Here is a 15595-nt window from a genome sequence, read left to right as displayed (position 1 = left end):
GTGCTGATTGGGTCGCAAGCGGCCCGTGGGTTGGGAACCACTGATTTAGCTGGAATATATGGGGCAAAGGTATTAACCTAGCCACTGCCCAGCATTAAACAGCATCAAAGGAGGTTCAGGGTGTGGGGATAAAGAGACCTCAGCCTACTTCGTACCACGGCAAAAGCACCATTAAAAATCCTTTTTATCCTTTTATTAAAGAGACAAAACAGAAGGAAAAACAGTTAAAGCCTTTGAAATGTAAAGATATTATCTTTGATTGGACCAACTTCTGAAGAAGAGCTCTGTGTACCTCGGAAGCTTGTCTCTTCCACCAGCAGAAGTTGATCCAGTAAAAGGTATTACCTCCCCAGCCTTGTCTCTCTCAGTATTAAATCTGGTTTTCATTTTAGCATCCCGTGTTCCCTTTCACTGGAGAGAGTTTTTAGCAAGTGTCTGGCAGTCTCTTAGATGGTATCAAAGCTGGTAATAACTGTTCTGTTGGGGACGGAGAAGTTGTTAGTTGAGCTGGGCTGGAGCTGTCATTGCTGCTGTGGTTAAAGTCTGATCCTGCTTCCTAGAAGACAGAACAAGAGAAACATACACAATGGGGGAGAGAAAAGAACAGCAAAGAGAGAAAATGCAGCTTCAGTCTGTGGTTGTGATTTTCACTTGCAGCTTCACTGCTGCAAAAACACAGGCCCAGTGAGCGCTGCTGGAGGTGACTGTGGGGGGAATGAGCTGTGGGGGGAGGTGTAAGTGGCTGGAAGGGGCTGTGGGGGGTGAGTGTGGCTGGAGGGGGCTGTGAGGGAGTGAGCGAGGCCGGAGGGGGTTGGGGGGTGTGAGGGAGTGAGCGAGGCCGGAGGGGGTTGTGGACAGGGCCGCCCGGGGCGGGGGCAAGTGGGGCAATTTGTCCCGGGCCCCACAGGGGCCTTCACAAGATTTTTTCGGGGCCTTGGAGCGGGGTCCTTCACTCCCGGGGCCCCAGAAAACTCTCACTGGGCCCGGGCCCCTGGAGTTCCTTCCGCTCCCGGTCTTTGCCGGCAGGGGGGTCCTTCCGCTCTGGGGCGGAAGGACCCCCCTCCACCGAATTACCGCCAAAGTGGGACCCACCGCCGAAGTGCAGCTGAGTCTTCGGCAGTAATTCAGCGTCGGGTTCCGGAGCGAAAGGACCGCCCGCTGCCGAATTACCACCAAAGACCCGGCTGCACTTTGGCAGCGGGTCCCGCTTCGGCGGTAATTCGGAGGTGGGTGTCCCCCGCTGTGGGTCTTCTGGGCACTTCGATGGCGGGTCCCAGAGTGGAAGGACCTCCCACCGCCGAATTACCGCCGAAGCGGGGGCCACTCACCGCCGAAGACCCCAGGCCCCCAGAATCCTCTGGGCAGCCTTGGCTGTGGAGGGGGAAGGGCAGGCTGAGCTGTGATGTTGAGCGTGGCTGGAGGGAGGTGTGAGGAGTGAGCGCGGCTCAAGGGGGCTGTGTGGGGTGAGTGTGGCCGGAGGGGCTGTGAAATTGAACTGTGTTGGGGGAGCTGTCAAGGCTGATTCCCCACTCTGGCCCTTTGAGTGGAGAAGATGGGGGCTTGCAAGGATTCTAAAAATTAATACTGGCCACTCCAGGCTTGTATTAAACTCCCAAGGTCACAGCTTCTCTCTGACCTTGGATGGGTAGATGCTGCCACCACCCAAGTGCAGAGCCCCTTTGAGAGCCCCGGAAGGCACACTTGGGAATTCCTTCCTGTGGGTACCCTCAAGCCCTTTCACCGCTCTTCCAGGAAGAGCTGAGAAAGAAAACAAAGGAAATCAGCTGTTGCCACCAGCTAATTAAACAACATATGCACAAACCTCTTAGATACATTTTGTTAAAAACAAAAAAGAAAGAAAATACATTTGGAACTTAGGCTTTTTGCTAGATTTAAAAAAAAGCAATTACAAGGATTAAGCATCAAGATAGCTCTCTTGAGGTCCATCTTAAAGATTACAAGCAAAACAAAAGCACCAACCCATAAAGAAATAAGAGAGAAACCTAATTATGTCTTCCTAGACATTTTCTGATCTACTTACATAGCTGGGGTTTCAAATGAGTTGTTTCTAGTTATGATCTGGTGATTTTCATACCTGGCCCACAGCTTTTTACAGCATAGCTCTAGCCCTGTCTCTGCTCTGTCCCCTCTCTCCGGAGAACAGTGACAGACAGACAAAGGGAATTTTTTTCCCCAATTTTAAAAAGTTCTTGCCTTTCCATTGGCTCTTTTGGTCAGGTGTCCACTCCCTTCCTTTTACCTATGGACTTTTTAAACCCTTTACAGGTAAAGCAAGTAGAGAACAGTTACTAACAGGGATTTTATAGCTCACTGGCTGGCTGGGTGTCCATAAATGGAAGCTTCCCCCCTCAAGCTGCGGATCCTTGCAGTGTTGTGCCAGTGCCATGGCCTACTCTGTGCTGTGTGGGCTGTGCCAGCCCTGGCCATAGGTCTGTTCTGCACACTGGCTCCATCAGAGCCCAGCAGGGGACGCTCAGAAGTGTGAGGGCGAATTAGCTTCTGGCGCAGTGGCCGCACATTAACCCTCTGTGGATGGTGCAGCAAACTATGGCTGGCGACTGCTGACGGAAAGCGCCTCCCCACCCTTCCCCTGGGGTTACTGTGCCCTGACTGCACATCACCAGGCAATGTCGCTCAACTTGCCTCAGTGTCCCATATAGACAAGCCGCATAGCTGGGGTGACCAGACATCCTGATAAAATTGTGGCTGTCCCAATATGTAGGTGTTTGTCCCGCGTCCCGACTGATCTTTGGTCGGGACACAATTTGTCCCGATATTTCGTTCTGCTGGCAGACTCGCTTTATTTATTTATTTATTTATTTATATTTGCTGCTCTACTGGCAGCACTCGGCTTTTTTTTTTTTTCTCTCGCTGCTCCACCGGCAGCACTCGCCTTTTCTTTTTTTTCCCCCCCTCCACCGGCGGACCCCCACGTGTCCTGATATTTCCTCTCTCTCATCTGGTCACTCTACCCATAGCTGGCCTCCCTGTGGTGCTGGGCACGTGTCCCCGGGGGGCTCTGTGTAGCTGAGCTGGCCATGAGGTAGGGTGACCAGATGTCCCAATTTTAAAGGGACTGTTCCGTTTTTGGGGAGTTTTTCTTATATAGGTGCCAATTACCCCCCACCCTTTGTCCAGTTTTTTCACAGTCGCTATCTGGTAACCCTACAGTGGGGCTGTGTGGAGATCAGCCAGGATGCGCTGTTCTGGGTGTGGCTGTGTTGAGGGGCTGGGAGGGCAGGGCACTGCTCATGCATAGCTTGGGGCTGTGGGCAGCACTGGGGAGATGCTGGCCCAGATCCTGGTTCCTGCTGTCCGTGCCCAGGGCCATGGAGCCTGCACTCTGAGGGGATCTGAGCCGGGTGAGTTACACATTGCCCGGGTTGCCCTCTTGCCACTTGGGTGGGCCTTGCAGTGGGTATGAAACGTCCCTGAAGAGAGCACTGGAGAGTTTTAATGATTATATTGGATCTATTTCCTGTGTCCTTCCGCCAGGCACCTCAGTGAGGCCTTGTGGGACCTTGGGAAATATGGCCTCTGTGCCTCAGTCCACCTGTCACACTCCCTCCCATGCTCCCTCTCCTCAGCCAGCCGCACTCTTTCCTGCTTCAGAGCCCTGGTCTGAGCTCACCACCCAGCCCAGGCAGTGCCAGTGCTGATCTCCCTGCCCAATAGCCTGTGTTTCCCTGCATCCCAAGCCGCGCCAACCCTCTCCCTGCTGGAGCCAGGCTGCATGGAGTCAATGCCCCTCAGACAGGAGCCTCTCAGCAGCGATATTCCTTGGCGCACCACACTGTGCCATTCTGACCACATGCTGACACGGTGCTACTCAGGCTGCAGGTGCTCACTCCCTGGCTCCAGTGCAAACTGCAATGTGGGTGCAGGCGCTGCTGCAGACAGCAGTGTGAAACTAGAACAAGGGCATGCCTGGCATGGGGGACAGCTGCACTGCACCCTCTCGGTGGTGCATTGTGCAGGGCCTGCGTCTCCCCTGTGCCTGCAAGGAGGCTAATAATGGCAGCATGTGCCTCCTCCCCAGACAGAACCCTCTGCAGCACATCTCCATGGGAACTGGCATACATGCGCCCCAGGGCCTGCATGGGGGTTCATGCCCCCAGGCCCGGTGCAGCACTTGGTGTGCAGGGGATGCCCAGCAACACTGTCCCCCCTGGGGCCTGCGAGCCAGGACTGGCAGGCTGCCTCAGTGCCCCAGAGCGGCCCTGTGGGGAAGCTGGGCAGGGCAGCAGGACGCGGGAGGGGAGCAGCACCCAGGGCGTGCCAGCTGCCCCTTGACACTGCGTCTGTCTCTCCCAGGCCACTGTGAGGGGCCAGGGCATGGCCACTTGTCGCCCAGCAGGGAGGAGAAGGCCCGAACTGCGAACAGACATGTGAGTGGGAACCCCAAGACAGAGCCCAGCCCGGCCCTCGGGGAGAGGATCAACCCCACCCTGCCTCTGGAGAGCCAGTGGTGAGTCCTGTACTGGGCAGGGATGCCACCAGCACCCCAACCAGCCTGCTGCTCCTGTGGGCCTGGCCTCTGGGCACTGGCCTGGCTGTTAATCCGTCATGCTGGCCCCTAACTCCCCAGGCCAAGGGACCATGACTGAGCATAAGGGAACCCTAACAGCAGCCTTTCTGCCATGCTCCCTAACCTTCCCTGCCCCCCGTGTCCCATCACCCTGCCCTGTTTCTGCCTGCCGCCCTGCCATGCTTCCTCCCTGCCTCCCGCCATCCTGCCCTCCTTCCTTCCTGCTCTGTGTCCCGCCACCCTACCCTGCTTCCCACCACTCTACCCTGCTTTTCCCTTGCCCTGCTTCCCCCGTGTCCTGCCGCCCTGACCTGCCTCCCCCTTGCGTCCTGCTGCTCTGCCCTGCTTTCCCTGCCGCTGCCCTGCTCCCCCTGCCTCCCACTGCCCTGCCCTGTCCTGCTCCACCCCACCTCCCACTGCCCTGCCTTGCTCCCCTCCGCCGTCCTGCCATGCTTTTTCCCTGCATCTTGCTGCCCTGCTCCTCCCTGCATCTCGTTGCCCTGCCCCGCTTTTCCTCCTCCCATCCCTGCCTTTTTTCCCTTCCCCTGCAGCCCTGCCCTGCTCCCCGTGTCCTGCCGCCCTGACCTGCTTTCCACCCTGCATCCCACCACTCTACCCAGCTCACTCCCTCATCCCATCACCCTGACCTGCTTCCCCCTGCCTCCCGCAAGCCTGCTCTACTCCTGCATCCCGCCACCTGCCCTGCCTTCCCTCTTGCATCCTGCTGCTCTGCCCTGCTTTCCCTCCCGCCGTCCTACCCTGCCCCCCTGCCTCCCACAGCCCTGCCCCACTCCCCCCAACACTGCCATGCTCCCCCCTGCCATCCTGCCCTGCTCCCCTGCCGCTTCCCGCCGCCCTGCCCTGCTTCTCCTGCTATCCTGCCCTGCTCCCCCTGCCTCCTACCGCCCGCTGCCCTGTCCTGCTCCTCCACCCACATCCCTCCACCCTGCCCTGCCCTGTTTCCTCCCGTGTCCCGCTGCTCTGCCGTGCTTCTACTCGTGCCATGCTACCCTGCTCCCCCCACCTCCCACCACCCCCCATGTCCTGCTGCCCTGCCCCGCTTTTCCCCCCACATCTTTCCATAGCCCCTTCACTTCCTTTCATGCCCAGCCCCACTCCATGTTCTTTATTCCTGGGAACCCCAGCGCTCCCCTTCACCCCTCTTCACAGCCTGTCCCCTTCCATGCATCCTTCCCTCAACTTGTTGTGAGACTAAAGAGTCAGGCTGCCAGCCACCCATCCATCCTTCCTGGAGCTTGGCGACACTCCCCAGCCTTTCCCAGTCCGCTGCGCCCCAGCTCTCCTCCCCCTTGCACAGCTCACTACACAGGGCCTGGGCATCGGCATGCTTAAGAACCCACCAGGGCACTCACTGATCTTGCTGCTGCAAGATCCATGCAGAGAATCCCAGTGTTCTGCCGCAAATTGCTCCTACTACTTGCTGTGGCTTTGGCTTGCCTGTCATCACCGCATCACTCCGTGCCTGGGCAGTGCCCCTGAGCCAGCCTCTCTCTCCCCTGACAGCTGGTACCATGGGGCGATCAGCCGGACGGATGCTGAGACCCTGCTGAGGCTGTGCAAGGAGGCCAGTTATCTGGTGCGCAACAGCGAGACCAGCAAGAACGACTTCTCTCTCTCCCTCAAGTGAGTGTGCTTGGCCAGGCCATCGGGCAGGGCCTTCCCCCACTGGAAGTACTGGGGCAGGACACAGGGCGGGAGAGGGGCTGCAGGATCAGTGGCTGGCCAGGCTACTGCTGTGTGTACCAGGCTGCGTCCGTCCCCTGTGTGGGGAGGCAGCAGGCACAGGGCTGTGGGAGGGGAGGGGAAGCCAGGCTGTTGTTTCCCTTTCCTGTGATGTTGTCCTTGCCCTTTGCTGGCAGCTGTCCCCAGGGCGGCGCTGTCTCAGAGTGGCTGGGTGCATGGAGGCACATGAGAGCAGTCCTATCTGCACATGGCTCAGTGAGCTTCCGGGAGAGTTGCTGCTTCATGCCTGCAGGATGGGCCTTTCTGCACGGATACCACCAACGGCATCTAGTCACACCTGCCCTCTAGGGGTGGCTGCAGTGATCACACACTCATCCCACCACCTAAACACCTGAGTAACACATAGGGGAAACTGAGGCACATGCACAGTATTCAGAGAAGACGTTAAGAACATTCCTACTTCATTACACACATGCACACACCCCAGGACACTGCATCCTAGGTTGGGAGCGCTGCTGTTCTGGGGAGTGAAGGAAGCCCCAGAACAGATGGCGCTATGGGTGGAAAGAGTAAGGAGGGAGCAGAGAACAACACGCTCAGTAAAGCAGGAGGTGCGAAGGAATGAGTGTGTATTGTTATTATTGACATATACTTCCACATGGACACGCATGCACACACACGCATAGACACGTGGATGTGCACACACAGACAACTTTTTTAATCATCATTGGCATCCCTCCCCTGCCTTCCTCAGGCCTTTCCGTTATAACACCCCACCCCTTTAGCCGTCTTCTGGGGCAGTGAGCTCAGCCCTGTGCTGGGTGGAGAGGGAGCCATGCCAGGTGGCTTTTGGAAAAACATCCAGACTTGACTGAAAAGTTGTCAGTGATGGAGAATCCACCACACCCCTTGGTAAGTTGTTCCGATGGTTAATTATTCTCACTGTTAAAAATTTACCCCTTATTTCCATGCAAACAGGGGTCTGGGCAGTGCCTCCTACAAGATAGCCCAGGACCAAAACAGCTCCCTGGATCTGCCCGCACAGCCACTGTCTTACGGGACTGAGTTCCCTTGTGCCTGGGCCTGTCACTTGCAGCATGCACGCTGTGAACGGGGTGGAAAAAGTGCATGAGGAAACGTTGTTTACCCCTTCACATAACACACAAACCAGGGGTCACCCAATGAAATTAATAGGCAGCAGGGTTAAAACACAAAAAGGAAATACTACTTCACATAATGCACAGTCACTCTGTGGACCTCATTACTAGGGGATGTTGTGAAAGCCAAAACTATTACTGGATTCAAAAAAGAACTCGGTCAGTTCATAGAGGCTAGGTCCATCAATGGATATTAGCCTAGATGGTCAGGGATACAAAGCCATGCACTGGGTGACTGCCAGATGCTGGGAATGGGTGATGGGATGGGTCATTTGATGGTTACCTGTTCTATTCATTCCCTCTGGGGCACCTAGCGTTGGCCAGTATCAGAAGACATGGCACTGAGCTGGATGGACCATTGGTCTGACCCAATATGGCCTCTCTTATGACAGGTGGCTGTGGTATTTTAATAGCACGTCTCAAAAGTGCTCAATTCCCTCCCTTGCATGCAGCCCAGGGCAGAGTGGCCAGCACATGGTTATTGCACTCCTTGGCCTCACAGGTTATTGCACTCCTTGGCCTCACAGGAGACTGGGAGGGGTGCTTCCAGAAGTGACTCACTGCCATCAGTGGCCAGTGTTTGGGCTCCCTATTTCCACCCCAGCATCCCTGCCTGTGGGCTGGCTTTGCTGCTTGGATCAGGGTCTCTGGTGCCACCAGCCATGATGGTGTCAGGGCAGAGTGATCTGAAGCACCCAGTGCTGGCTCCGTTGGGGAGGGCTCCCTGCCCAGCCTCGCTCCCCATCTGTACAGCAGGTGCTTTCGCAACCCCATGGCACCATGCAAAGTAACTGTGACTCCACAACCTGCCTTCCCTCACCCTTGGCTGCTGTGCCTCGTGGCAGGAAAAGCAGCGGGACTGAGAGTTCTGCCGGGTGGACGGCAGAGAGAGTAGAGCGGCGCTGGACTGCTCTACCAAAGACCAAACAAACAAGAGACATTGGAATTGCTCATTTATGAGCATAACTTTGATTTTAGTTGGTATTACTGAGACCTGGGGGAATGAGTCACACAATTGGAATGTTAAAAACGAACAGTTATAACCTATACAAGATGGCTCAAGTGGGCAAAAGGGGAGGGGGGAGCACTCTGTCAAAAATGGCATTATCTGTTTCCAAGTCACTGATATCTTGGGGAAAAAAATGATCTTAAATGCTTATGAATCAATGTCCTAATAGAAAAGCACAAGATGCGATATTAGTTGGTGCCTGCTACAGACCACCAAATCACGCTAGAGAACAGGAGGACCGGCTCCTTATGCACCTATCTACAATGTGTAGGAATAACACTTGTTGGTCATGGGGGACTTCAATTTGAGTGATGAATACTGGAGGTTTCATGGTCCCAGTACTGAAATATCCTTGGAATTTCAAAACATAGATGACAATTTCTAAACTCAGAAAGTGTTATAGCCAACATGGGAGGATTCTGTATTAAATCTCATCTTGACAGTTCAAGAGAAATTGATCACAGAACTAAGACTTAATGGTAGCTTAGGTGTAAATGATCATGACTTGATCATATTTATAATGTGCAAACAAAATAAAGTTCAGACCAGTGAAACAGATATAATATTTGGTGCTTTAATAGGGTCAGTTTCACAGAGCTGAAAACAATTATGAGCCAAATCAGCTGGGAGGAAGAATTTAATCAGAAAAATATGACTGAAAATTGGGAATCATTTAAAAAACCTGACTAGATGCTTCAAAAGCCACAATCTCACAATTGAAGAAAGAAGGCTGAACTGGTTAAAAAAACAACCTTGTTTAGAGGGAAAGTGAAAGCAGCTGTAAAAAATAAAAATATTTTCATAGCTGCTTATATAAAAAAATAGAAGAAAGATAGTAATGAATATAAATCAGAAGTTAGGAATTATAGAAAATTGATAAGGGAAGCCAAGAGACACAAGGCAAAATCTATTGCCAGAAGAGTTAAGGACAATAAGAAAGAGGTTGTTTTAAAACAATATTCATAACAAAAAGAATCCTGACAATGGTCCATTACTAAATGGAAATGGTAGAATTATCAATAATAATGCAGGAAAGGCTGAAGTGTTCAATAAATATTTCTGTTCTGTATCTGGGGAAAAAACATGATATAGTCTCATCATGTGGTGATGAGAACACACTTTCCATTCCACTAATATCTCTGGAGGAAGTTAAACAGCAACTACTAAAGTAAGACATTTTTAAATCAGCAGGTCCAGATACCTTGTATCCAAGAGTTTGAAAAGAGCTGATTTGGGAGGTTGCTGGACCTTTAATGTTGATTTGCAATAAGTCTTGGAGCATAGGGCAGTAAACTCATGTTGTGTCAATTACTAAAAAGGGTAAACAGGATGACCCAGGTAATTACAGGTCTGTGAGTCTGAATTGATCCTGGACAAGGTAATGATGCAACTGGATACGGGACTCGATTAATAGTGCACTAAAGAAGGGTAATGTAATTAATGCAAATCATTATGTGTTTATGGGAAATAGATCCTGTCAAATTAATGATGTCTTTTTTTGATGAGATTACAAGTTTGGTTGATAAAGATATTAATGTTGACATAATATATTTAGACTTCTGTGTGACATATGACTTGTTGCCACATAACATTTTGATTTAAAAACTAGAACGATATAAAATTAACATGGCACACATTCAATGGATTAAAAACTGGCTAACTGATAGGTCTCAAAATGTAACTGTAAATGGGGAATTATCAAGCAGTTGTGTTTCCAGTGGGGTCCCACAGAGATCTGTTCTTGGCCCTGTGCTGTTTAGCATCATTACCAATGACCTGGAAAAGCACACAAAATCCTCACTGATAAAGTTTGCAGATGGGACAAAAATTGGGGAGTGGTAAATAATGAAGAGGACGGGTCACTGATACAGGGTGATCTACATTGCTTGTTAAACTGGGCATCGGCAAATGGTGTGTTTTAATACAGCTAAATGTATATGGATACATCTAGGAACAAAGAATGCAGGCCATACTTACTGGGTGGAGGAATCTATTCTCAGAAGCAGTGACTGAAAAAGATCTAGGGGGTGTGGTGGATAATCAGCAGGACATGAGTTCCTGGTACAGTGTTGTGGCCAAAAGATCCGATCCGATCCTGGGATGTGCAAACCTAGAAATCTTGAGTAAGACTTTGAGAAGCTATTTTACCTGTGTATTTGGCACTGGTGTGACCGCTGCTGGCATCCTGTGTGCATTCTGATGCCTCCAGTTCAAGAAGGATGTTGATAAATTGGAAAGGGGTTCAGAGAAGAAACATGAGAATAATTAAAGGATTAGAAAACCTGCCTTCTAATGATAGATGCAAGGATCTCAATCTGTTTAGTTTAACAAAGAGAAGGTTAAGGGGTGTTTAACGCCATCCAATGGCTGGAAGTTGGTTAGACAAATTCAGACTGGAAATAAGGTGTAAATTTTTAACAGCAAGAGTCATTAACCACTGGAACAACTTACTGAGGGTTGTGGTGGATTCTCCATCACTGACTATTTTTCAGTCGAGACTGGCTGTTCTCAAAGCTCTGCTCTAGGAATTATTTTGGGACTGGTCTCTGGCCTGTGTTGCACAGGAGGTCAGACTAGATGACCACAGTGGTTCCTTTTGGCCTTAGAATCTATGACTGCATGAGTCTTGGAGGGCAGGTGGGGCCAGTGTGGTGATTGGAGCATGACAGAGCTAGGGGGCCTCGTGTGGGAGGCGAGGGGCTTGACATGCAATGTCCATCTCCCTGCATTGGGCCCCATGCACTGCGCCATTGCAGTACAAGTGCTGCTAGCTCCTGTGAGATTGCCTGCTTCTGACACAGCCTCGGTGTCCCGAGTCAGGGGAAGCTCCCAGCTCCTGCTGAATGGAGGGACACAGGGCCCGAGTGTGAGCAAATGGCACCAAGCACAGGCAGCCAAGAAAGACCTGCCAGTGGTGGCCTCCTGAGCCTGAAGCCAATCAAATGGTGCAGGGGACTACCTCTAGTCTTTGCATGGGGCAGCGCAACTCCCGCAAGGGGGGAGTGAAGCTAGTTAGCATGAGGAAGGCTGCAGCCCTGCCCAGCCCCATCCAATGCAGTGGGATGGTGCCGTCATGCAGGCCGGGATGCAGAATATAGCCACTCTGCCAAGCTGCGTTCTGTTCTGGTTGTTGCGGGGCCAGGCAGGGGAAGGAGCCCCCCAGGGGGGTTGAACTCCAGGTCACTCCCTCCCCGCTCAGCTGCTTGGAGCATCAGAGCTGGCCACAGTGTGCCCACAGGATGCTGGTGTCTTTCTGATCTGCTTGCATTAGTGAGTCAGTGTGACTGGCAGCAGCAGGGCCAAGTGTGCCAGGTCTGTGTTGCTAACACTTGTCCCAGAGCTATCCTTTGGAGGGGGAAGCAGGGCTCCAGCCATCTCACTGCCCTGTGCGTGCTGCCAGCAGCTCCTGTCGTGAACCCAGTAGGGCTGAGCCCAGGCCTTTTATCATAGAATATCAGGGTTGGAAGGGACCTCAGGAGGTCATCTAGTCCATCCCCCCTGCTCAAAGCAGGACAAATCCCTAGACAGTTTGGGGGTTTTTTTTACCCCAGTTCCCCAAATGGCCCCCTCAAAGACTGAACTCACAACTCTGCGTTTAGCAGGCCAATGTTCAAACCACTGAGCTATCCCTCCCACATCACTGGTGGGGTGGGAAGGGAAAACGGCCTGGTAATGTGCCACCAATCCTTTGGGTTTCCCTGGAGCATTGCTGCTATTTCAGCTCCTCCTTGCACTGGGCCTGTCTGGACAGCTTGGGGCTGGGTGCTGTGGGGTCTGGACGGTGACCAAGCGTGGGACATTACCCTAGAGAGGGGCCCAGATCTGCTTCAAGAATGGATTTGGGGCAGGCCCTGTGGCCTGTATTGGGCAGGGCTCAGATAAGATGGTCACAGTGGAGCTTGCTGGCCTTGGAATTGCTGAATCTATCGCTGGGCAGGCCCCATCTAGCTCCTCCCAGCAGGCCTTCTTTGGGATCTCTGCAGCAAGATCTCTGTCTGAACACCCATGTGGTCTGGTCAACACAGGCACATCACTGCAGGGCTGGGTGCCTCTTCCTCTAGCTCAGTGCCCTGAGCATCAGAAGCAGTCCCCAGCGTGTGCCCTGGATGTGTTACCCTTCAACGTCTGGCTGTGGCTCCCTACCTGGCCAGTGAAATCCCTTTCCTCCTGCCTGGAGTGTCTGCAGCTGTATAGAGACCCCAGTGCTCAGCCCTGGGCAGGATCGAGGTCATGGACTCTGGCCACCTGTTTTCCAGGCAGCACCACTCCTCTCCTCTGGCCTGACTCTTGCCTGGAGCCCTGGGGCATTCAGTACTTGGATTTCCTTCTCCCCTCTGGCTCGGGTCAGTGGCAGGCAGGCTGAGCGGGCCCTTACCTGAGCAGTGGGCCTCTGCAGAGCCTGGTGAGAGGCAGTGGGAGAGATGGGAAGTTGCTCTTGTGACCAATTGAATGCCATGGACTCTAGCCCTGCTCCCTGGGGTGTTCCTCCATGTGCCCCCACGCAGGGGCTCACCAGGATTGTCCCCCTGCTCAGCAGCTAGGGCCATAGCCCTGGTCTTTGCTCCCTTTGTCAGTTCCCACGGAGGTATCAGGTATCTGGCAGTCATTGTGTGGGATGGCTGCCTGCAGGGCTAATCCATTGCCCTCCGTTCCCCAATCTCCTCCATCAGGAATTAAGCAGGCAGTTTGTATGAGCCATTTGGAATAACCCGTGTGGTTAGTAGGAGTCTATGTTCACACACACACACAGGTACCCCATGCCAGAAGTAGGCATTGGTGTCACTGCCTGCTCATGTCCTGGGGACCGTCTGCTCCACATTTGCCAGCAGGGATCCAGGCGTGGGCAGAGGGTGGCTGGGGTTATGTCTTTGCTGAGCCAGGCGTTCCGAGCTGGATGCAGGGCTCGCTGTGGACAGTCTCTGGTTGGTCACTATGGTCACTTCTGGCCTTAACATCTTGGAATCGGCAAATCAGCTCTTGTCATAGGTATTAGTAGGAGTGTCTCCCATACATCCAGGCTGGAGCTGGGCTCCTTAGATGGGAGTCATTTAACCCGTACAAGTGGGTTTTGTTGTCTGCCTCTGAGAGCCTCTGAGGGAAGAGGAAGGTCGGCTCTGGAGGGAGGGTAGGTGGCTGAGAATCTGCCCTTTGGCTCCATGTGACCTGGCACAAGTCACTTTGCTGCTCTGGGGTCAGTTTCCCGGTCGGGGTGGGGTGGGGGGTCCTGGCTGTGAGGAGTTGTTAGGGCAGGGATTGCTGCTGCCAGCTCCTATAGGGAGCACCAGCGATTCTGCAGTTATGGCTGTGCTTTGGGCTCCCTCGTGGGTAAAGCTCCCATACTTGCCTTTCAGGCTGACATTGTCCAGGCTTGGCTCTGAGCAGCATTGGTTGGAAGCTGCAGCTCTTCTGAGTTGCAGGAGAGGGACAAAATACCCCTTTGCAAACGGAGCATCCCCTACACAGTCCTCAAGCAGAGCTGGCGGGTGGGGGCTGGGACGTAGCACCTTCCACCACACTGCTGGGCTGCTGCTGGGTATGCTTGGTGTCTTCACATGGGGCTCCTGCTGCACTCCTGCTGCCCCGCTGCAGCACTAACGGTTGGAGGAGGCTCTGCTCTGCCCCGCAGCTTGGTTGAGTCCCCAGCTAGCAGGGTCTGCTTCCCCACCTCCTTTCTCACAACCCCTGCCCACAAAGGACTGCGGCAGTCCCCAGCTGGCACATGGTCCTGAGGGGCCATGGCTAGCTGGCATACCTCAGAGCAGTCCCCAGGCTGACTGGAGCTTGGCTGAGAGCAGCCAGCATCAGCTGGAGGCACAGCGAATGTGGACAGGCAATCAGTGCCTGGAGTGCTGTAATGATCCACAAGTGGGCAGAAGAGAGGCTGGGCATTAGTGCTTCCTGCAGGACTGGTGTAGCCCCAGCTGGTTCAGTGCATGGAACGGAGCTGGGTTTCACCTCAGGCCTCTCCTGCCTCCCCTCCTTGGGAGCCGCCCGCTTCAGCTCAGTCACTGCAGCAGCACAGCCCCCACCCCAGAATGGCTCAGCTCCTGAGCTCGCAAATGGATTTGAAACCCATTCCACTAATGCAGCCATCAATCCATCGCGGGCACGGCCTCCGGTTGAGTCGCAGCTGCTGCGTGCCAGCGGCATGGGGGAGGGGACTGGCCTCAGTGCAGAGCTGGAGATGGCTCAGACTAGCTGCTGAGGCTGCTCGTAAGCTATCAATATTTTGCGGTAATGTGCATTCCAGACGCTGCAGACAGGCTGTGGTGCTCCTCGGAGACACAAATTAATAGCAACAGGGCCATTAGCCCGTCACTTGGAATCAGCAGCTGTGGCATTATCTTCCCACGTGGCTCAGCTGGCACTGGGCCCTCGCTGCTCCTGAGAGAGGCTAATGGGATTTTGCACAGGCCTAGGCAAGAAGCAGAGACGTGACGGGACCTGCTTTCTGGGTCAGGCAGAGGCCCAAAGAGAAGAAGCCCCTGCCCAGGAGTGGGCAAAGTGTTCCTGGCTTGCGGGTCTCAGGCTGGCAGTGACAGACTGCACACTCCCCACTTCTACTGGAGGGGTTGTGGGCAGCAGGTGACGGAGCTCACAGACAGCTCCCTGAATGCTAAGAGAGCACGTGCCCATCAGCATGCTGTCCCGCAACAATTCACCACTCGGCCATATCACTGCAGGTGGACCTGCAGAGCCCTTCTCACAGCAGGGAGTGGTGTCTTGCCAGTGCCCAGGGCCTGGCCTCAGTGGGGCCTCTGGGAGCGACTGTAATCCAATCACCAACGGGGAGGGAGCAGAGGGTTGTGAGAAATCGCCAGGAGGGCTTAGATTCCCCCCTGCCCCCCAGGGATCCGGACAAGGGAATTGGCTGCTTTCCAAAATGCTGCTAGCCCTGTGTTCCTGGCAAAGCCCTGCTCCCCAGCACCTACTGAGGCTACCTGACCACCAGGCTGTGCAGATTCTGCCTGAACCCAAAAGTCCCGTTTGGTGTCACTGGCGTACTAAGGCACCTTCTGCTCAGACGGCTGCTCGGTAGGCCTGGCACGAATGAGGAGTGACCCTTACTTGGACCCAGGACCCTGCTGCAGGGGGCCAGCAGGCAAGAGCTCCCACTAACTGGGATGTTTGTTTTCTGAATTAATTTAGTGCTGCGTGGGGGCTGCAGGTGTAGCA

The 15595-nt window shown here is 53.8% G+C and overlaps 1 protein-coding gene across 1 annotated transcript in view; it reads left to right on the top strand.

Annotated features, from left to right (window-relative positions):
- Nucleotides 1–15595, top strand: part of SHF (Src homology 2 domain containing F) — a 36131-nt gene that overhangs the window by 19247 nt on the left and 1289 nt on the right. The window contains exons 4-5 of the mRNA XM_032799747.2: nucleotides 4336–4489; nucleotides 6074–6193. Coding sequence (XP_032655638.2) covers nucleotides 4336–4489; nucleotides 6074–6193 — 274 coding nt within the window. The remainder of the gene's footprint in view (nucleotides 1–4335; nucleotides 4490–6073; nucleotides 6194–15595) is intronic.

Source organism: Chelonoidis abingdonii, chromosome 9 (genome assembly GCF_003597395.2).
Source record: "Chelonoidis abingdonii isolate Lonesome George chromosome 9, CheloAbing_2.0, whole genome shotgun sequence".
NCBI classification, from domain to species: domain Eukaryota; kingdom Metazoa; phylum Chordata; order Testudines; family Testudinidae; genus Chelonoidis; species Chelonoidis abingdonii.
This window is presented reverse-complemented; position numbering and strand designations above follow the sequence as displayed.